The 22810-nt window shown below is 39.0% G+C and overlaps 1 protein-coding gene across 1 annotated transcript in view; it reads right to left on the bottom strand.

Annotated features, from left to right (window-relative positions):
* Nucleotides 1-22810, bottom strand: part of LOC146399831 (uncharacterized) — a 250265-nt gene that overhangs the window by 51577 nt on the left and 175878 nt on the right. The window contains exon 6 of the mRNA XM_084975876.1: nucleotides 1874-1972. Coding sequence (XP_084832002.1) covers nucleotides 1874-1951 — 78 coding nt within the window. The 5' untranslated portion in view covers nucleotides 1952-1972. The remainder of the gene's footprint in view (nucleotides 1-1873; nucleotides 1973-22810) is intronic.

Raw genomic sequence — 22810 nt, 5'->3', positions numbered from 1 at the left:
GTCTGCATCCCTCAATGCAAACATTCCTTCTGAATGCAGTTGTCAAAAGAGGCGTTGACAACTCTCCAGCCTCTCGGCCTAGGACACTCTTATTTTAAAGTAGTTAAAAAAATAACTAAAAATACTGGCTTGCAAGTTGTTTGAACTATATAAGCCAAGTACAATAATAATGACAGGTAAAGTTCCTATCTCACTGATTATTTTCACATATATGCTCTTATTTGGTTCTCAAGATGGCCTTGGGAGATAGAAAAGAAAATGCTAGTGGTAATAAATCCATTTTATGCAAAAGAAAGTTAAGATACACAATGAGCTGATAACAAAGATGGAATTCATATTCAGACACCATATTCAGATACCCTAGCTAGTGGCCCTGTTTTTTTGTTTGTTTGTTTTTTTACTACAACTCTTCTCTGTATTACACTCTTTCCCTCTCCACTTCTTTGTCATTGTTGATGATGTCAATTTATTTTAGTCTTTACTGACTACCTTCCTAAATGTAAGGACCATGCCTTAGGCATTTTTATATTTAGTATCATGTCCATTTATGTTTAAGTATAGCGTCTAATACCTAGGAGGCCTCAAGGAACATGTATTGGATTGAAAGAAACAATCTTGCAGTCATACTTTTATGATCTTGTTTGGGCCTTCAAGTTCCCTGCATTTATTTCAGAAGACACAAGCCTGGAGTCCCAGAGGTGGTTTGGGGAATATTAAAACCCAACTCAGGAATTCCTGACGAACCCAACTAGTATCCATGAGGGCGTAGGTTCAATCTCTAGCCTTGCTCAGTGGGTTAAGGATTCTGTGTTGCCGTGAGCTGTGGTGTGGGTCACAGACTCAGCTCGGATCCAATGTTGCTGTGGCTGTAGTGTGGGCTGGCAGCTACAACTCCAATTGGACCTCAAGCCTGGGAACTTCCATATGCCATGGGTGCAGCCCTAAAAAGACCAAAAAAAAAAAAAAAACCACAACTCAGTGCCTTGTGTCATTCAAAGAGGAGTATTCAGTAAATTTTAATATTTAACACCCCAAAACATAAATGCCAGCCACCCCAAGGATTATAAGAGAATGGAAGCAGCCTTAAGTAGGAACAGCTGTTCATAAAATCGTGACCCTGAAGCTTCCTAACAATATCAACATTCACACAGCTGGTTTGTTAACCTGAAGGACCAAGAGGCTGATGTTTCCTGGGGAGAATGCAGGCCAGGCCTGATGGCCATGCAGTTGGCAGGGACAGTCCCGAAGCTCTCCCAAATGCTGCCTTCCCCTCTCCCCCAGCTGGGTCTCTTTATTAGCTAATGGTGGCCTCGGGCAGAGTCCAGGCAAAGCCCCTCTCATGCTGACACTTGCCCACCTTTCTCCTCAGGTGCAGCCCATGGGCCAGTGATCATAGGCTAGATTGGAGTTGGATCTAGACTGTCAGCCCTCCTTTTCTTAGTCCCCATTTCAGTTTTTCATGGCCTTCACCTCACTCACACTGGTAGTATCTTGATCTTAGCCCTTTGCTTCATTCTCTTAAGGGAACCTGAAAGTATCATTGACTGATGCTGTGTCATTTATAACACCTGGCCTAATTCCTCCAGGTCATCCGCCACTGCCGAAACGCTGAAACCTACCCCTTTTGGGGGATAGGTATCATAACTGAGCTCTTCTAACTGAGTTCCAGTAAATCTGCAAAGGAAAATCATTTACATCATTTAACATCTGTGAGGAAGGGACCACCTTTCCTCCCACAAAGCATAAAGTGCTTTTAACAACTTCTTCCTTAGAGCAGTAGTTCTTAATCCTAGATGCTTGCCTTTGTCAGATCAGCAGCAGTAACAAAATACCACAGACTGGGGGGCTTAAACAACAAACATTTGTTTCTCACAGTTCTGGAGGCTGGAAGATGAGGGTGCCAGTGTGGTGGAGTCCTTGGTGAGCTCTCTCCTTCTGGGTATGTCCTCATGCAGCCTTTGCTTGGTGGGGGCTTGCAGGCAGAGAGAGAGAGGTTACCTGTCTCCTCCTCTTTTTATAAGGGCACTGATTTCATCACCTGGGCCCCACCCTCGTGACTTAATCTAACCCTAATTACTTCCCAAAGGCCCCACCTCCAAATACCATCACATTGGGTATTAGGATTGCAACATATAAATGGAGGGGGGGTAGTGGATACAAACATCCAGTCCATAGCAATTCACAATTAGAACCATCTGAGGAGCATTTAAAATTACCAATAATTCGGCTCCTTTATCCCAGACCAATTACATCAGAATCTCAGAAGGGTGAGGCCTGAGATTCTGGATTTCTCAGAAGCTCTGAAAAGACACTAGTCCACAGTCTTTCTTTGAGTAGTAGGATCTTTCTAAAATAGTGGTTCTAAAATGTTAGTGTGTATCAAAATTACCTAGAGGGCTTATTAAAATACAGCCTGTTGGCTCCCCGCTTAGATTTTCTGATTCAGTGGGTGAGGCCTGAGAGTCTTCATGTCTATTGAGTTCCCAGGTGGTGAGATTTTTTTTTTTTTTTTTTTTTTTTTGCTTGTTTGTTTGTTTTGCTTTTAAGTCAAGGAGTTTTATTTCTTTTTTTTTTTAATTGAAGTATAGTTGATGTACTGTATTGCATGTTACAAATAGTGATTCACAATTTTTAAAGGTTATAGTTCTTTTATAGTTATTATAAAATATTGGCTACATTCCCTGTGTTGTACAATATATCCTTATAGCTTATTTTACACATAATAGTTTGTACCTCTTAATCCCCTACCCCTGCCTCGCTTTGTCTTCTTCTCTCTCCCCACTGATAACCATTAGTTTGTTCTCTATATCTGTGAATATGTCTTTTTCTATATTCACTATTTTGTTATATTTTTTAGATTCTACATTTAGGTGATATCATACAGTATTTGTCTCTGTTTGACTTATTTCACTTAGCATAATACCCTCCAATTTTATTTGCAAAATTTTATTCTTTTTTACAGCTGAACAAACAAAAAGACAACCTACTGAATGGGAAAAAAATATTTACTAATGATATGACCTATTAAGGGATTAATATCCAAAATATATAAACAGCTCATACAACTCAACATCAAAAAAAAAAAAAAAAAAAACTTGGAGTTCCCATTATGGCACAGCAGAAACGAATCCAACTAGGAACCATGAGGTTTTGGGTTCGATCCCTGGCCTCACTCAGTGGCTTGAGGATCCAGCATTGCCATGAGCTGTGGTGTAGGTCGCAGATGTAGCTCGGATCTGGAATTGCTGTGGCGGTAGTGTAGGCCAGCAGCTATAACTCCAATTAGACCCCTAGCCTGGGAAAATCCATATGCCATGGGTGCAGCCCTAAAAAGACAAAAGACAAAAAAAAAAAAACTTGATTAAAAAATGGGTAGAAGATTTGAAAAGATATTTTTCCAAAGAGGACATGGCATATGGTACTGAAAAGATGCTCAACATTGCTAATCATCAGGGAAATGCAAAGTAAAACCACTGGAAGATACCACCTCACACCAGTCAGAATGGCTATCATCAGAAAGAAGAGACTAACAAAGGTTGGCAAGAATATGGAGAAAAGGGAGCCCTCACACACTGTTGGAGGGAAGGTAAATTGGTGCAGCCACTGTGGAAAATAGTATGGAGATTTCTCAAAAAACTAAAAACAAAACTACCATGTGACCAGCAATTCCACTCCTGTGTATATATCTGGGGGAAAAAAAAACAATAATTCAAAAAGATACATGCACTCCAATGTTCATAGCAGCACTATTTACAGTTGTCCAGATATGGAAACAACATGTGTCCATCAACAGCTGAATGAATAAAGAAAATGTGAGATACACACATACACACACACACACACACACAAAATGGAATACCACTGTATATCAGCCATCAGCCAGATGTTGATATGGCTGGTCTGGAGAGCACACTTTGAAAAATCACTGTACAATCACCACCACAACCTCATCTGCCTTTCTTATCCTCCTAACTCCATTGTGGCTACAATGGTGAAGATTTGAAGCAGAGAAAGCAAAACCAAGAAAGACAGGTAGAGAGCCTCCATCCTTTGACTGTGCTTGGGTCTGTGCTTATAGTCAACACCAGGATTTGGATAAAGGCAGCCAGCAGTAGCCTCTGTACCTCCATTTGTGTACCATACATTTACCAAACAAGAGCCAGCCTCAGGTTCCCTTGGGCTTCCTAATAACCAGCCACTCATTTCCTAAAGAAAAGAGGCAACTCCCTTGGCTGGCCCTAAGGGTTTGGAAGACCAAAGGGAGTGATTAAAGCCAGCTGTGAAATATCTGTCCCAAAAAAGACCAACATCCGCCCTAACTGCAAGTTTTCAGGAACCTGTCTAAAGCATCAAGACCCTCATTAAATCAATTGTAACTACTTTGAAAGGGAACTTGCTCAAAACAATGAGAGACAAGATAGCATCTTTCTCTCTATGGTGATATATGACTACCTGCTGAGAGGAATGGGAAATGCCTGACTGTGAGACGATTCCCAATCCATTCTTCTTGCCCAAGGAAGGCTGCCTCTATTTTTGTCCCTTCTGCTACGAAAGAGAAAAGGAGAGGACAATGTAAATACAACTCCGACCTTGTGACAGTCCAGGACAGTGAGAATAACTAGCCAACCACCAGTGCTAGCTGGACTTCGCTTGGATTTAGCCATTATGAAAGAACTGATTCCATCAGGGAAAGTGAAAAACTTCATTTATGGAGATTGCTAGCACACAATCAGGCTCCAGAAACCTCCACAGAGTTATTAGGAAGGAAACATCATGTTTGGCCAGTGAGAACATTCAAACCAAAGACCAGAATAGAAAAAAACCAAATCACAGAACTAGGCATAGTTTAGATCTAACTTGACCTCTCTCTTAACCTCTTTTAACTCTTATAGCTGAATGGACCCAATAGGGCAAGTCTGGTTTTCATAATCTGCTGAATTTAAATCTTTGAATCTTAACCATTATTTAAAATTCTCCATGCGCCACCTAGTGAAAACCTGATGAGCTGAAAATATGCTCTGTGTTCTTTTCTGTAGGGTCTGAAAACTGTCTACTAAAGGGGAAAATACAAACATATACAACCTACTCCAAGGTTTCTCTAATGTTCATATGCATATGAACCACCCAGGGAGCATGGTAAAATGCAGATGCAGGACGGTCTTGAGTAGGACCTGAGATTCTTTGAACAACACTTGAAGTAAAAAGGACTTATTCCACCTGAACCGATGTTTTAGATCACATTGCAGATGTCAAAGTTCTGAGAGAATGTTGGAGAATTGCATAAAACATTTTTTCTTTCAACAAAAGTAACAAATCCAGAAATCACAATAGAAAACTGAAAAAAAAAGTGACAAAATAAAAATCTAAGTTTCTCCATGACAAAAAAAAAAAAAATACTATAAAGAGGGCAAAAAAAGGAAAATTATTTGCATAAAGAAAGGGAATGTTTATTTTTTTAATGTTGAAAATTCTTCAGTGAGAAAATGACCACCAACTCAATAGAAAGATGGTCAAATGACAGGAGCAGTTCATGGCCAAAAGAAGGAAGGACTGCATATGAATCTATACTCAATTTCATGCATAACTGAAGAAATAAGATTGTAAAAATCATTGAGATATTTATATTTTTTTCACCTCTCAGGTAATCAAATTTATTTGTTTACTTTTTAATGTGAAACACATAACCTTGAGGAGAGTATAGGATCAAAAGCATCCTCATGTCCTACTAGTAAAGATGTAAACTATTGCAATGTAGTTGGCAGGCAATTAAAATACACGCACCTAATGATCTGGTCAATACCACGTCCAGATATTTATACCAAGGATATAGGTGCACACATCAACAAAGTTGACTATCCACTGAAAGTCACTGTGGCATTATTTCTAATTGTAAATTATTGGAAATAACTAAATGTGCATAAATAAAGGATCAATTAAATTATTCTACACCATTACAATTGAATACAATGCAACCATTAAAAAGAACAAAATAATGTACGTCTGATAAAAAAATCTCCAATTACTTCACCAAAATTGAAAACTTTTGCTACATGAAAGACTTTGTGAAGATGATTAAGAAACAAGCCACATCCAGGACACCCTGGACACCCCACAACCAGCCATGCAAGGAATCAGCTCTGCCCATCATCAGGTCAATACCAACTCCAGAACTTCCAGGGCCCTACATCCAGAGGCCCCACATCCAGAGGCCCCAGGAAATGTCTCCACCTAACAGCTTTGTGGCACCAGCTTCCAGACACCTTGCATCCTCAGTATGCCACCCCAGGATTATGCCCCACTCACCAGCAGGCCAACGGCAACATTGGAACACCCTGGACCCCACAGCTAGACATGTCAGAAACCAGCCCCATCCACCATCAAGTCAGCACTAGACCCACGACTCCTGGCCCCACGACCACCCAACCCAGAAACCAGCTCTGCCCTCTGGCCTCAGAACCAGATCAATGGAACAAGATAGAGAGCCCAGAAGTAAATCCACATGCTTATGGTCAATGAATCTACAACAAAGGAGGCAATAACATACAATGAGGACAATCTCTTCAACAAGTGGTGCTAGGAAAACTGGACAGCTGCATGTAAAAGAATGCAATTAAAACATTCCCTAACACCATATACAAAAATAAACTCAAGATGGATCAAAGACCTAAAAGACTAGACATCATAAAACTCCTAGAGGAAAATATTGGCAGAACACTCTTTGACATAAATTGCAGCAATATTTTTGCATCTGCCTCCTAAAGCAAAGGAAATAAAAGCAAATATAAACAAATGGGACCTAATTAAACTTAAAAGCTTTTGCATAGCAAAGGAAACTTGATAAATAAAAAGACAACATCCTGAATGGGAAAAAAAATTGCTAATGACATGAACAATAAAGGGTTAATATCTAAAATATATAAACAACTCATACAACTCAACATCAAAAAAACAAACAACCCAACTAAAAAGTGGACAGAAGGCCTGAATAGACATTTTTCCAAAGAGGACAAGCAGATGGCAGTGAAAAGATGCTCAGCATCACTATCAGAGAAAGGCAAATTAAAACCATAATGAGATATCGCCCCACATCTGTTGGAATGACTAACATCAAAAAGAACAGAAACAATTTTGGCAAGGGTGTGGAGAGAAAGAAACACTTCCACATTGCTGGTGGGAGTGTAAATTGGTGCAGCCACTGTGAAGAACAGTATGGAGCTCTTTAAAAAAATAAAGATAGAACTATCATATGACCCAACAATTCCATTCCTATGTATATGTCAAAACAAAAACAAAAACACTAATTCGAAAAGATCCACACACCCCAATGTTTAGAGCAGCATTATTTAGTTTCCAAGATATGGAAGCAACCAGGGATATGGAAGCAACAGATGAATGGATAAGGAAGATATGGTACATATACATAATGGAATACTATTCAGCCATAACAAAGAATTAAATTTTGCCATTTGCAAAAACATGGATGGACTTGGAGGATATTATGCTAAGTAAAGTAAGTTAGAGAAAGATAAATACTGTATGATATCACTTACATGTAGAATCTAAAAAAATATAATAAACTGATGAATATAATAAAAAAGAAAAAAGAAACAGGCTCACAGATATAGAGACTAAACTAGTGGTTCAGGTGGGAAGAAGGGAGGGGAGAGAGGCAGAAGTCACACGCTGTAAGATTCCATTTATGTAACAGTCTAAATGACAAAATCATAGAGGTGGAGAACAGATTAGTGGTTGCCAGGGTTATGGATGGGACGGTGAAGGCAAAAGAAGCAGGTGTAATCATAAAAGGGTAGCACTCGTGACGGCTACACGAGTGTCCACACATAATAAAATGACAGAACAATATTCACACAATGTACAAGTGTCAGTTCCCTGGCTTCGATATTGTACTATAATTGTGTAAGACGTAAGCACTGGGGGAAATGGAGTAAAAGGACATGGTCCTCTCTATACTCTATACAGTATGAAGTGAATCTATAATCTACATTCATTTTCTGAATCTATAATTATTTTTAAATAAAAGGTTTAAAAAAACAGATATTCATGTGAAATTTAACTTTTCACATTTTATTTGTGTATTGTAAAAAGAAGTCTAAGAGATACTAAGGGAAAAAGAAGCAAAGTCAAGAGTGATGTAAAACACAATATGCTCCAATTTATTTTTTTCTCTTGGAAGGGCTGTATAGGCATGTACATGGGCTTATATATCCATAGAAATTTCCTAAGTGATCATGAAGAAACTAATAGCAGAGGCTTCCCCTGGGCGGGCGACAGATGGGGGTAAGATTCACGCTGAAAGGTGAAAGGGGGCTCTTTAATAATTGCAGATCCTAACTGGACAAAAATCGGAGAATCAGAGTTTATGGCCACTAACAGTATGTACTCAAGAGATGTCAGTACTTGTTATTATTCTTTTTCTTTCTCACATTTTTACCTATTGTGCACCAAAAAAAAAAATGCTTATGGTAATCTGGGACTAAGTTGTTTGTATTAAACCTTCTACTAAAAAAAATTGATAAATTTGTTTTCAAATATTGTTAAGCCCATCAGCTATATAATAGGATCTCTCTTAAAACACCTGTAAATGACTCAATGGTCAGTAATCCAAACACCTAGTGGACGAGGCAGGTAAGGTAGATGTGTGAATTGGGCCATGTGTAGTATTTAAGAAATGGTTGAGACTGTGACAAACTGATAAAAACTCCATGACAAAGCACCCAAATTCAAAGGTTCACAAAACATGGCCTGGACAAAACAAAACACAGCAATATTCTGCCAGCACCTAGTAGGGATCCCAACAGTATCTGCTAGCTAAGGTGTCCTGTTCCTTAAGGACAAGTCTAATTGGTAGAAAGTTCTTTATGCTGAGCTGACATTTACCTGTGGTGATTTCTCCCTATTAACCCTCATTCTGAGCACTTCCTTCATAATGAGAATATTGGGCTTGGTTTCAGTCAGCTAATCGGACCTATCGGTGTCCAATTAAAAACTAGTTCCTTCACTCAGAGCTATCTGCAGGTAAGCTATGTTGCTCAAGTTTGTCCTCACACAAACCAGGATTAAATGTGAACTCTGTCACTTTAAAGATCTAATACACTGAAAAAATGAGGGTATCTTTAGATATCTTCCTAGTCAAAACGAGGGTAAGAAAAATGGCCAGTTTGCCGAGTTGCTGTGAGGATTAAATGTGGAAACCTGTAAAATGCTGATATAAGTCAAAGAAATGACATCTTCTGTCGGATAATAATTGTGATAGAGGTTACTGTGGGGCTTGCTCAGCTTACTTGGATTTTTGTGAGAATGGCAAATATGCAAATTTTCAGAGTAATTCCATAGCCAACGATCCCCCTTCCCAATCTACCAGGCGTGTTTCCTCATTTTGCCACTAGATGGCAATTCTTCCCAGAGCATTTGAGCTCCAAGGAAGAAAATGCTCTAAGGCTTCTCCAAGGCTGACTTTGATGTTACAAATCAGACCGAGAGCCACACCAAGTAACAAGTGTGATAAATAAAAAAAAGGAATTTTTTCACTTAGTAACTAAGAAATTCAGGGGCTTTTCCTAAAATTCAAGGGAGGATGGGGTGATGGTCCAGAAGAGCAATTTCTTATTTTTCCACAAAGGCACTCACTCAGCTAACCTGGGTTTGTTCAGGCCACAGGGCCTTTGCACTTGCCATCCCACCTTCCTGGATTCTCTTCCCCAAGGCATTCCTATACTTATTTGGTTACTAGCTCCTGCCCCCATAATGTAAATCCCATAATGTGTGTTCCCCACATCATCCCCAACCTCAATAACTGTGCTTACTACCTAGTAATACACATTTGCACAGTATTTACCAAATGAAAATTAAACGAGTACCCAGTTTCTCAAAGTTGCTCATCCAATAGGTAATACAACACTCTTTCTCTTTTTCTCAAGAAAGCAAATCCAGATGCAAATGAACAAGAGAGATTCTGTCCAACCAGCCCAGGGCTGAGTACTGCAATGGTCCCCACCCCTCCCATATAGAAATCACATTTCATCTCCCACATTTCTTGAGCATCCAGTGACAATAGCGAGGCTAATAAACTAAATCGGGTTCATGGGGAAGTCAGGAGTGACCCCTTTCTATCCTTATCAGTCACATGACTTTTAATAGTCACTCTGAAGAGAAAGCTGGTGCCAAAACACATTATCTCCTTCATTTAGTCTTTTATCCACACTCCTGTGTCCTGTAGATGCCTCAAACTAGAATTAATTCATTCTTTTCTTCCATAAACTGTCCCTGATAATGGCACCCCAGTCACAGGAGTTCAGGTCATTGCTGTCCTTGGACCCCCACATGTAACTGTCACCCCCTCATAATCCTACCTCAGCACACCTCTACACACCCTTCCCCATTCTTAACACCATCACCCAGGGTCAGGCCCTCATTTCCGTGGGCTGTCGCAAAAGACTTTGATAAAATGCATGGTTCTGACTATGACCTGCTCAAAACCTTCTATGGACCCTTGAAGATCTATTTATTTCATGTCATTTATGAAGCCTTTTCTGTCCTTGCCTCTGTGAGTAGACTTGACCATCTGTTCCATGTGTCTCTACTAGTTTCATATAGATTTCTCTCATGCAACTATTCTACTTTATTGCAGTGGATTTTTACCATCTGTTTCTCATTAGAGTAAAATGAGGACTAGACCATATCATATTCATTTGTTTGTTGTCGTTTTTTTTGTCCCCAGAGCCTCAAAGTGGATCTGGAGCATTTTGATGCCCATTAATTGGTCCCCGTTGCCTATCAAATAAATTCCAACCTCTTGTCCTACCATTCAAGGTCACCAGCACGTCCCTTAATTATTTCTCTATATGTCCCATCTTAATCCTCTGGGTGTCCCTGTAGCAAATACCAGGGACTACCCAGTGCCCCTGGAGAAAGGCCTCTGAATGACAGACTTCAGAGCATGACGGTAGATCGTACTAGCATCTCGTTGGATCTGGAGCCGGACTACCTGGTTTCAAATCTCCCTTCCACCACTTTTTGGCTGTACAACTTGGGAATGTATTGCCTTAACCTCAATGGGCCTTTCTTTTTTGCCAAAAATGTGCTAAAAATAGTGCTTTCCCCCAAGGTTTTGTTTTGTTGTTGTTTTGTTTAAGGACTGGGTTAATATACGTAAAGTTCTGGAAAAATCTTGACACGCAGGAAGCATTCAATTAATTCTAATTATTATTTTATGTGTGTGTGTGTGTGTGCATATGTGTCTTTTTGTCTCTTCTAGGGCTGCACCCACAGCATATGGAGGTTCCCAGGCCAGGGGTCCAATCGGACCTGTAGCTGCCGGCCTACGCCACAGCCACAGCAACACCAGATCCTTAACCCACTGAGCAAGGCCAGGGATCGAACCTGCAACCTCATGGTTCCTAGTCAGATTCGTTAACCACTGAACCACGACAGAAACTCCCCTAATTCTAATTATTATTAAGTGTCTGCTATATATCAACTGTGATGCTAGAAACATGACATATATTACATCCCATCCTTACAACACCAGAAGGAGGCAGTATTTTCCTCCTTCAACTGATAAGAGGACTGAGGTGCAAAGAGGCTAAGTATCTCGAATTCACATGGTCAAGAAGGGCTGAAAGAAGGATTTGAATCCCAAACTGTCTCTCTCCTCTATGCTATCACTTTCCAAATTTCCAACAACTGCATACCATTTATGAGAGTTTTGCCATATATGCACTATTCTTTACTAAGTATTCTCTAATTTGGTTCTTTTTCTCGAAATAAATATAGCATAAATGTAACTTTTGGTTGACTTTCACAAATAAGATTGATGTGTTGGTCAACCATCCTAATTCACATTAATATAAATATATAAATCTTTTTTTTTTTTTAAGGGCCGCACCCACGGCATATGGAAGTTCCCAGGCTACGGGTTGAATTGGAGCTGAAGGTGCCAGCATACACCACAGCCACAGCAACTCCAGATCCAAGCCACATCTGGGACCTATACCACAGCTCATAGCAACAACGGATCCTCAACCCACTGAGCAAGGCCAGGGGTCAAACCCATGTCCTCATGGATACTAGTTGGGTTTGTTACCACAGAGCCATGACAGGAACTCTTTAAATATATAATTCTTAAATGTCCATCTTTCACCTAAAAATATCAAATATTTCACAACACTCGATCAATATACTACTGTGTTAGGCTGCTTAGTCCACTTTGATTTACACGAGTTTTACAAGAATAAAGTAGTTGATCTGTTGCACAGCATTGTGCCTGTAGTTAACAATACTGTTATGAGTTTTTTACCATAATTAAAAGAGGAAGGGAAAAAATTATAAAAGAAAAAAAAAAAACAGAGAGAGCCAGAAATGTGTGGTTAAAAGAATAGAGGACCTCAATTATAGACTTCAGTCTACTGCCAAAATAGCCTTGGTACATTTGGCAATTCACTCAATATTACTTTCTCTTATCTATTCCCTATGAATAATGCCATATGCTACAGCTCTTAAAGGTGTTATAGGAAAAATAAAATGAGTAGTTGATGGAATAATACTATGACAAATATGGAGTACCTCATAAATCAATATTTTAATTATTCCTTGTACAAATTAATAACCTGTATTGATACCAGAATCAAATTATAATAATACAGGACCATAATGATAAGCTCTTTTCAGTAATCCAGTAGGAAGTGTTAATATATCCCAACCCAATCAATCCTCTCAAGGGAAACTGTGCTTCCCCATAAAAACAGAATTTCCTCAACTGAGCTATTCTCCAGGGAGGCAAAGTTTTCTCTTGATTATAAGCATATAATACTGTGAAGATACAGTTCAAAGATTTTTATTTTTTCTGAGAACAAAAGATTTAAAATTGCCTTGTCTTCAGACCTGAGAAAGTGAAGTGCAGCCTCTACCTGCAAATTACAAAATTCCATATGCTGCGAATTTTGAGCACGTTCCCAAGTCTTGTGCTGGTCCTGCACAAAGAACGTCACTTTTGAGACAGAAATTAACTTGATTTTCACACATTATCAATACATCTTCTGTACACAAATGCAAACAATCCAAGTTATTTTTCCCATAAATTGAAATATTTATTCATATCCATGTTGTCCCTTTGCTAGAGAAATGTCGGGTACTGGTTTTATTTTACTGCATTTTGCATTTCACTTTCCTTAACAAAATAATTTGGTGATGTTCATAATACACCTAAAAGATAAATACTATTGATTTTACAATTTCTCTCAACATAGGCGAAAATCAAGTACACTAAAATTTTATTTTATTTAAAAAATTATTTTATAAATAAAAAGGACCTTAAAGGCTATTTATTCCAGGCAGAAGTAGGCTTCAATTTATAAGTCAATTTTGAGAAATTGGTCATAGCTGTCTGGAATGCTGTGTTGGACAGAAGAAAAAAATAATAATAAAGCTCTCTGACTGTCAAGGGCCAGGTGGCAGGGTGAGGGGACTGGTCGCCTATGTGCGATTTTTATCTAGTCCAACCCATTCAATTTTCCAGCATCTTCTCATTCAGCTTATCCCTACTGGATAACCAGTAGAGCTAGGTTTTCCCAAGGGACAGCAGTAAGAAGTGGAGGAAGGAAATGGAGTGATGGTACCTTAGGAGCTACACAAGGGACCCAGAGCCATCAGGAAGGAATTGAAGGGGCTGAGAGGTAATGTGCTTAGATGGGACACCCAGATGGGGAGGGCAAAAAACCTCGAGGAGCTGCACCAGCCAGACACAATAGGATCCTGGCAAGTAAACATTGTTTAATGTGATGACTGTGTATTAAACCTGAAATCAGCAGTTAGCCCCTGTCAGTAAGCCAGGAGGAGGCCTTTAAGTGCTTACTGTGGCTCTTGCACGTGTATATTTTCCTGCTCCAACACATACTTAAGGCAGACGCTGGACTGTGGTAAGGGATCTCATTTATGGTTATTTACCTGAGCCAAGCTGTGATGCTCTTGTGGACAAGTCTCTACTTATTCAGTCCCATTTGAAGGATTTAAATAAATCCTCCTACTGATTCTCCTGCAGTAATTCTTCCTGTTCTTTCTGATTTAGAAAACAAGGGAATTTTGGAGAGTGATTGTACTCACTCCAAAAACTACAAAAGAAAACCCAAAGCTCATTCTTTTGCTAGCAAGGTTAAAATTCTTTTTCAGAAAATGTTAAAGGACCACTGTGCAGAAAAGAATTTACATAGCAGACCTGAAAGCGCCTTAGACAGCTCTGCTTGCACAGTTGGCCTCTAGCTAGCTTCTGGAAACTTGGATTTTGGAATGGCTTCCACTATTAACACCACTGTGCCTAAAATGTTCATGCAAACAATCTGGTTTATAAAGAACACATGCTTCCTCCAAGAAGGAATTTGGGTTCATGCCTGGCAGAGGCAGGCAGAGGTGTCATGTCTCTAGGCACTGAGGTCTCTAGTGAGCTTCTCTGGTTGATAACAGTTGACATATATTGTCACAACTTGCTACTAGGAGATTTAAGCATATCCTATGGGTTTCCACTGGGAAAGAACTCTTGCAAACTGGCACCTGGATTCCCCCAGACTCGTTCCTTCCGCTTTTGCCTTTGCTGATTTTTCTCTGTACCATTTCACTCTAATAAATCATAGCCATGAGGACCACTAAATGCTGAGGCCTTGTCCATTCTCCTAGAAAATTGCAGAATCTAGGGGTGGACATGGGGAATCCACCAACACAACCACTTTTGATTTATCGTATTATAGGGGTATAAGAAGAAGGGTCATGGCCAGAAAACCAAATAAATTTGAGCTAAGAATCTGAAACTTAAGTATAAGGTGGGAACTTCATAATCATCAACTAGAGAATCAATCTCGGACATGTGGGAAAACATGATGAACTTTCTGTAGCAACTGGAGAAGGGGTATTTTGCCCTTGAAAAGCATCATTTAGTTTATGACCAGATCTTGTACAGAAGAAAAGAAAGTTGCTGTATAAGTAAATGCTAGTTAACATAAACGATATTCCTTGCGGTAGATCTCAAAACTGGAAATCTAAGACTCTTCCTTCCTCTTTTCAGGCACTGCCTGCCTTCTTAAAGGCATTTATTTAGAAGACCTTAAATGTAGGGACCCCAGAGATCATCAACCCTTCTCCTATGAATATAAAAATCCTCTTTACTTTTTAAATTTTTTTTTCCTTTTGACAGCCATACCTGTGGCATATGGAAGTTCCCAGGCCAGGGGTTGAAACTGAGCTGCAGCTGCAGCCTATGCCACAGCCACAGCAACACCAGATACAAGCCTCATCTGCAACCTGTACCACAGCCTGCAGCAATGCCAGATCCTTAACCCACTGTAAGGCCAGGGATTGAACCTGAATCTTCATAGGGAAAATATCAGGTCCTTAACCCACTGAGCCACAATGGGAGCTCCTAGAAATTCTCTTTAGAACATTCCTATCAGATATTGCTTGAGCACTTCTCTTACATTTAGGGCTTCTCTAATTTTTTCCTCCAAAGTGCCCTAAGGAAATAATCCCTTTTGGCAAAGAAGTAGTTGTAGATGTAATAAAAATCAGATTTGCAAATATAAATACCTCTAAACATACCTGTTAACACTTAAAAATTCATCTGAATTTTGCTTTCTATTTCATCATACGTCTGTGTTTGCTTGACATAAAAATATTATAGATTCAGGTATAACCTGACACATGTATGTTTCTATGGAGATATTATCACCATTTTAAAAAGCACAGTCTGAAGCAAAAAGAAACACATTTTATGTAATATTTTCCTAATTACAAAATACATAAAAGAACAATGGAAAAGGGACCACAGTTATACATAACCTCCCTCTGCCCCCAAGATAACTGCCTCTAATATTTAAGTGCATATCTTAGAACATTTTTTCAAGGCAAAAAACCCCACAGCTGTAATATATTGTGATAGATTCTACTTGCATAAAATAAGAAGAAAGAAAAAAGGAATTGGATATTAAAATTTCAATAGAAGGAAGTGCCTGCAAATCTAACTTTGACTAGAAGAGCAGAGGTGAGAGAGACAGAAAATTAAATATAATAACTATGTTTACATTTTAAAACATACCTTTCCAGCAAGGATCCAAAAGGTTAAGATACAATATAGCAAAGACTGAGTTCAAAAATTGAAGAAAGGCTGTCTGCACTTTTATTCTCCTTGAATCTTTGTTAATATCAGGTTAGGCATCTCTGTACCCTTTAGTTATACTCAGCTGCCATCAGCAGAATCATTGCACAGTTTAAGAGCAGAGCTGGGAATTTATTTTCCAGTTATACATACAGGTCTTTCTAAGAGGTAGAGAACTGGGTCTTAAGAAAAATGATTGTATTTGTAACACTATTAAACTCTGTGTTTGGCCAAATAGGAGACCTAGTAAGGTTTCAAGGGCCTAAAATAAGTGGATGTTGCATGCACGTGTGTAAACACAGACACACACACACACCCACACACAGAGGGTAGAAGTGTGGGGAGGAGCAACACTCCTACTGATCAGCAGCAACACTCCATCAGGCATCTGGCCAAAGGACTGGATTTACTCTAATGTTTGGAAACTTGAGGTGGCTACAGTGTTTGAAAGAAACTGAGAACTTGCTTTGAAAGAGGTCCAAGTTCTACTTCTAGTTATGCTACTATTTACCAATGGGCTTTTCCAAGCCATTTCAAGTCTCTGAGGCTGTTTTCCCATTGGTGAAATGGGAATCACAGTACCTACCTACAAGGACAAAGTTAGTATATTTTAGACTGCCCGGCATGTAATAAATACTTAGTACATGAGAGCTCAGAGGGTTGTTATGCCGATAAAAAAAAAAAAATTACATGAGAGCACTTTGTAATCTGTATAGTTATCTGAAAGTTGGAAGAAACCAAACCATACTGGAATGCTAATGTTTAGACCTAACATTTAATAAGGGTCTAAAAGAAGGCAAATATATTTCACCTGGAGAGACAGCTCTGTACGATGGGCAGCTGTTGAAAGGAGTGCTGCAGTGTGGAAGGGGAAAAAAAGTCATGAAGCTACAATTTAGACTCAGAAAGAGTTTGGTGAGAAATTAGTTATGTCTTCATAAGTACAGAAGGGGAACAAATGCCTGGCACTGGGGTTTCAGGTCGGGGGGGGGGCTGTATTAGACCTCAAGTCCACCTCCTGTTCTTATAGGGAGCCCCCTCTCTGCACCTTGGCTCCTGATCTGCAGCTGCCCGGCCCCGAGGAGGTAGAACAGGGTTTCGTGAACAGTGGTGATCGTGAATCAGACTCGTACAATGTGTACATGGATGAGACCCACGACATCCCAACCTTTTCAAGTTCATCAAGTGCCTGTTCTCAGATTACTTGCTAACAGCAAAAGAGAGAAGGGAATCTTCCCACCCACATCCCAGTGACAAAACTGGACCTTAGTTTCCACTAAACATGAAGGTAGTGATAGTGCTAATTTAGATTTTTATGAAGAATAATGATGGGAATGTGTTAAATGCCTAGAATAGGGCCTGGCACATGACAAACCTCCAATAATATTTAACTATTATTACAATGATGAATATTTATTATCTTGTGTTTCAACAGTTTATGACATGATTTGGGTTAGGTTATAAAATTAATGGTTAATGCAAAACTCAAGTTGAATCAAAATTACTTTGGAATAATCCTTAAATTGTCAAAACCTAAAGATGCGGAGGCGCAAAAGCAAAGAATAAACTATTTTTACCTCTCGACTTTTCAGGTGAGAGCTCCCTTTACCAACGGCAAGGGGGAGGTCCTGTTTAAATGCGATTGGGGGAAAGGGAAAGAGGAATAAGAGAGCTGAAGCTGGGGGGCTTCTAAGTTAACAGTGTACATGATGCAAATCCATTTACAATTTTCCTTAAGAATTACATCAATTAGGAGTTCCCGTCGTGGCGCAGTGGTTAACGAATCCGACTAGGAACCATGAGGTTGTGGGTTCGGTCCCTGTCCTTACTCAGTGGGTTAACAATCCGGCGTTGCCGTGAGCTGTGGTGTAGGTTGCAGACGCAGCTCGGATCCTGCGTTGCTGTGGCTCTGGCGTAGGCCAGTGGCTACAGCTCCAATTCGACCCCTAGCCTGGGAACCTCCATATGCCGTGGGAGCAGACCAAAGAAATAGCAAAAAGACAAAAAAAAAAAAAAAAAGAATTACATCAATTAGGAGTTCCCACCATGGCTCAGCAGTTAACTAACCCAACTAGTATCAAGTTTGATCCTTGGCCTCGCTCAGTGGGTTAAGAATCTGGCATTGTCCTGAGCTGTGGTGTAGGTTGTAGACACAGCTTGGATCCAGTGTTGCTGTAGCTGTGGCCGGCAGCTACAGCTATGATTCAGTTCCTACCCTGGGAACTTCCATGTGCCACAAGTGCAGCCATAAAAAGCCAAGAGAGAGAGAGAGAGAGAGAATTACATCAGTTAGTATTAAAAGACTTAAAGCTATCTTCTGCTCTGCCTCAGTCTGACAACACAGAGGCAGCCACTACTACATATTTAATTGTCTTCTGGTATTCAAATTTACTTCTCTAAATAATATGCTTATGCATTTACCTCTTGGTTTATATGTTTTATACATTATCTACTGACTTCTGTTAAGATAGGGTTTATTTCCCAACCCTCTATCCCTTTTCCTCTCTTAAACTTCCTCTTTACTCATATCAGTTTTTTAAATTAAGTCAATAGTTTATGTTTTTATTATGTAAATATTGTTTAATTCTAAGTCAAATAATGTACTATGGCTAAATTTCCATTTACCTAAACCTTTCATTCTTCCTTAAGAGGTTTTTTTTCTAAAAGTTAGTTATTGCTTTGTTTTTCATTGCTTAGTTCTGTGTGTGCCCATTCCAAATTTTTTCAAATGTTCCCGCTGATTTGATGCGTACCTATCAATAACTAAACAACTCAAATACTATCTAACCATTTAATTAGTTCTGTTTTTCCTCCCTGAGGATGAAGCTGTTCATCCTGACATGGTAGACCTCTAGCCTTAAAGTTCAGTTGTTTATCCTGAAACTTCCCTTCATTTCTCTTCCATTCTGGCTCCCTTGATTCCTGGATACCATGTCTTTTTCTTTCTTGTTTTACCCTAGCAATTTGCTAAACCATATTTTCCAATGACTACCTGAGAAAAGATACGTGGAAATTTTTTTTTTGAATTTTTGATTTATATCTTGATTGAGAGATTGGTTGGGTATACAAACCTAAGCTAAAGTCATTTCCCTTAGAATTTTGAAGACATTTCTCTACCATCTTTTAGGGTCCAGTATCTAGCCATTTCAATTTCTGTGCTTTCATTGTGATAGGTTTTTCTCTTTTCTCTGAATTTGAAGGTAATATACCTTGATACAAGCCTTTTTGCTTTTGTTGATATGTGTAACTGGTGAGTTACACAACTTTCAGTCTAGATATTTTCTGCTTTCCAAGGAGGGAAAAATTCATACATTATTTCTTTAATAATTTCTTCCTGTTTTCTCAGTTCTGTCTTTCTGGAACTCTTCTTGGTTGGATGTTGGTTGTTCTGGTTTGATTTCCAACTTTATCTTTTTCTCCAATTTCTTACCTCTTCATATTTTGTCCTATTTTCTGGACAGTATGCTCACATTATCTATTACTTTTATTATTTTATTTTTATTATAGTTGATTTACAAATGTTCTGTCAATTTCTGCTGTACAGCAAAGTAACCCAGTTCTACACACACATAAACACATACATATATACACTCTTTTTCTCATATTATCTTCTGTCATGTTCTATCACAAGTGATTGGATATAGTTCCCTGTGCTATACAGCAGGAACTCATCTGTCCTAAAGGTAGTAGATTCATTTGTAAAGATAACTGCAACAAATAAATATAAAGTAGTGGAAGAGGGAAGAAGGGAAAGAAGAGAAGATAATTAGTCCAACTGTCGAGGACACATAATAAAAGAAAGTGTTGATAAATGCTCGCATCCTATGTCTGTGTATGACTATGAAGGCTGAAAAATCACTTCCCAAAGATAGGTCCACCTACTAATCCCTGGAACCTATAAATGTTACCTTACTTAGAAAAAGAATTTTTATAGATGCAATTAAATTAAGAATTTTGAGATGAAGACATGATCCTGGATTATCATTGTAAGCACTAAATCCAATCATAATTGTCTTTATAAGACAGAGGACAAGGAAAATTTGACACAGACAGAAGAGGAAAAGTCACTATAACCATGGAGGCACATTGGAATGATGCTGCATAAGCCAAGGAACGTCAGTAGCCACCAGACACTGCAAGAGGCAAGAACAGATTCGCCCTTAGAGTATCTAGAGGAGCATGGCCCTACTAACATTTTGATTTTAGCCCAGTGAAATTGGCTTTAGGTTTCTGGGCTCCAAAACTTTAAGGCAATAAATTTTAAGGAGCGAGGTAAAAAAGAATGACATATATACACACACACATATCTTATATATGTATATATAATATACATATAAGTCAATAATAGAAGTGGATGGTGTGCAAAGAAGACCATTCACTTTTTCCTTTATTATTTTTAAATTGTTTAAAATTTTTATTTTTAAATTGTTTAAAATTTTTATTTTTAAATTGTTATTACTATATAAAAATTAGCTTAAAATATGATAAATATGAAGGGGAGATTGTCACAGTCCTGCCAAGTTTATACTTTTTTAAGAAAAGAAATTTAAAAATGAATAAATGAAAATAAATTAAAAAATAAATTGCAATTGTTTTAATCAAACAAGTTGGTAACAATTTTTTTTTTTTTTTTTTTTTTTTGGTCATTTTAGGGCTTCATCCAAGGCATATGGAAGTTCCTGGGGCCAAGGGTCGAATGGGAGCTATAGGGGATCCAAGCTGTGTCTGTGACCTACACCACAGTTCACAGCAACACCAGATCCTTAACCCACTGAGCAAGGCCAGGGATAGAACCCAGGTCCTCAAGGATACTAGTTGGGTTCATTAACCACTGAACCATGACGGAAACTCCCTATAACAATTTATTACAGCAGCCACAGGAAACTAATTCAAAGCTGCAGTAGTATTAAGATTTCCCATTTCCACTATGAGGCCTAGGAGTCAGTATTTTTTAAACACTCCTCAGGAGATTATGGATGTTAGCCAGGTATTTAAACTACTTTTCTGGTAGCAGCAGTATCTGTTAAAGGAGTCATTTCTTCACCACCCCTGATATTTCCTTCTCCAAGAAGGAGCTCCAGTAGTTTTAACACTTCTGACCTGTCTACTTTCTTACTTACTGATGAATTTAGAGGGAGAAGGTGGGCATGCAAGGCCAGTCCCTTTTTCCTCTCTCTTGGGAGCTAACTGCATGCATGGGGATTTTTAGACTTGGGGAGCTGCCTTTTAACTGCTGCTACTGGCACAAGAGGCTTCTAAGTTTAGTGTTTTGGCTTTTGTGGGTTAAGACTTTTGTAAGTTAAGATGGCTAAATCCACAGCAAGAACTTGATCTGGTTTCAGTGAAATGGCAACTGGAGGCCCCTTGGGCCTCATCAAAGACACTGGAGTCCACAGGTCTTAGCACTGGCAGGATGTCTTGATGGAGATGAGAGGCAGTTCACAGAGAGGCTGGCAAACAAACTCTGACCTCTCTGGACCCAGCAAAGTTATAGGCCTCTACTAGGTGCAGATAGCCTCAGGGTTTGAACTGTTGAAGCCCGTCTAACTTCAGCTACGCACAGTGTGTCTATGTGGACAGCAGAAACCTCTGTAGATGGGATACTCTGTGAGCTTCAGTTACAGGGAAAGGCAAGCCTTTCTTCCGATAGGCCTTCTAGACCTTGGTTATAGAACAACATTAGCCTCTTTTAAACTGAAAGGAAGTTAAGTTCATGCGCACTACGGAGCACTAGGGAGGTTCTTGCTTTATATTACTAGTGGCTGGGCCACATAAGCTGTGCTAGATTGGCTGTCCCAACTTCCATTCTACATTCCCAAGGGAAGAACTGTAACAAGGTGTAACTGGGAATTAATGAGCCTTGGGCATGGATTCAAGAATCATCCCTTATTGAGTAGTACCCTATCTGGCTAATTTCATACAAATAAAAAACCTTCCCTGGGAAGCAGTTTTCTTTGATCTCAGCAACCTCATAGCTAGAGGGAGTGGAATCAGCCACTTAGCAGAGGACTAAGAATACTTTCTCATGAGGCAGAATCTGTGCATGAACACAAGATAGAGCCCACACTTATATAATCACTGGGACACCAAAACACAACGGGGAAATGGTATGCAGGCAGCTTTGAACATAGCAGGTGCGAAATAAAGTCCCAGAGACCAGGACGATGGTTTATTTTACCGTTGTTGTGAGGATGAACTTAAATGAGATCATGTGCTTTTAATCTGAATACCCACATTCCTCACCAGCTTGTGAGTATAAGTATAGTCATGGTAATATCAGTTGTCCAAAACTTTTTATTCCCCATTTATATAGGATTTCAGGTTCCCAGCCCCTCCCTCAAAACTCTTGTGAAGCTTTTTTCTTTTTGGTTTTCTCAACTCTTGCATTACTCCTTTTCCCTTTGTAATTAATACATATTTCATTAAAGGAAGTACTTTGAGACTATATCAATATCTCAATTGACATTAAACTATTTTTTAATTTACACGTGCATGGACTAATGGAATCTTATTTTATTCTGTTATATTGTGCAACTATCATTATTTATTTTGATACTCAAAGTGCTCAAATTTGGCCATCAGGGCTCCTTCAAGATGATTATTGTGTCTTTTGGGCAGTCTCCATTACTCTTAAACAATTCCTTACTCTCTTTG

Source organism: Sus scrofa, chromosome 9 (assembly GCF_054392235.1).
Source record: "Sus scrofa isolate SSC_HxYL_T2T_F1_AM1 chromosome 9, Sscrofa_HxYL_maternal_Yorkshire_Landrace_v2.0, whole genome shotgun sequence".
NCBI classification, from domain to species: domain Eukaryota; kingdom Metazoa; phylum Chordata; class Mammalia; order Artiodactyla; family Suidae; genus Sus; species Sus scrofa.
The sequence above is the reverse complement of the archived record's forward strand: the minus strand, read 5'-3'. Positions and strand labels throughout refer to the sequence as shown.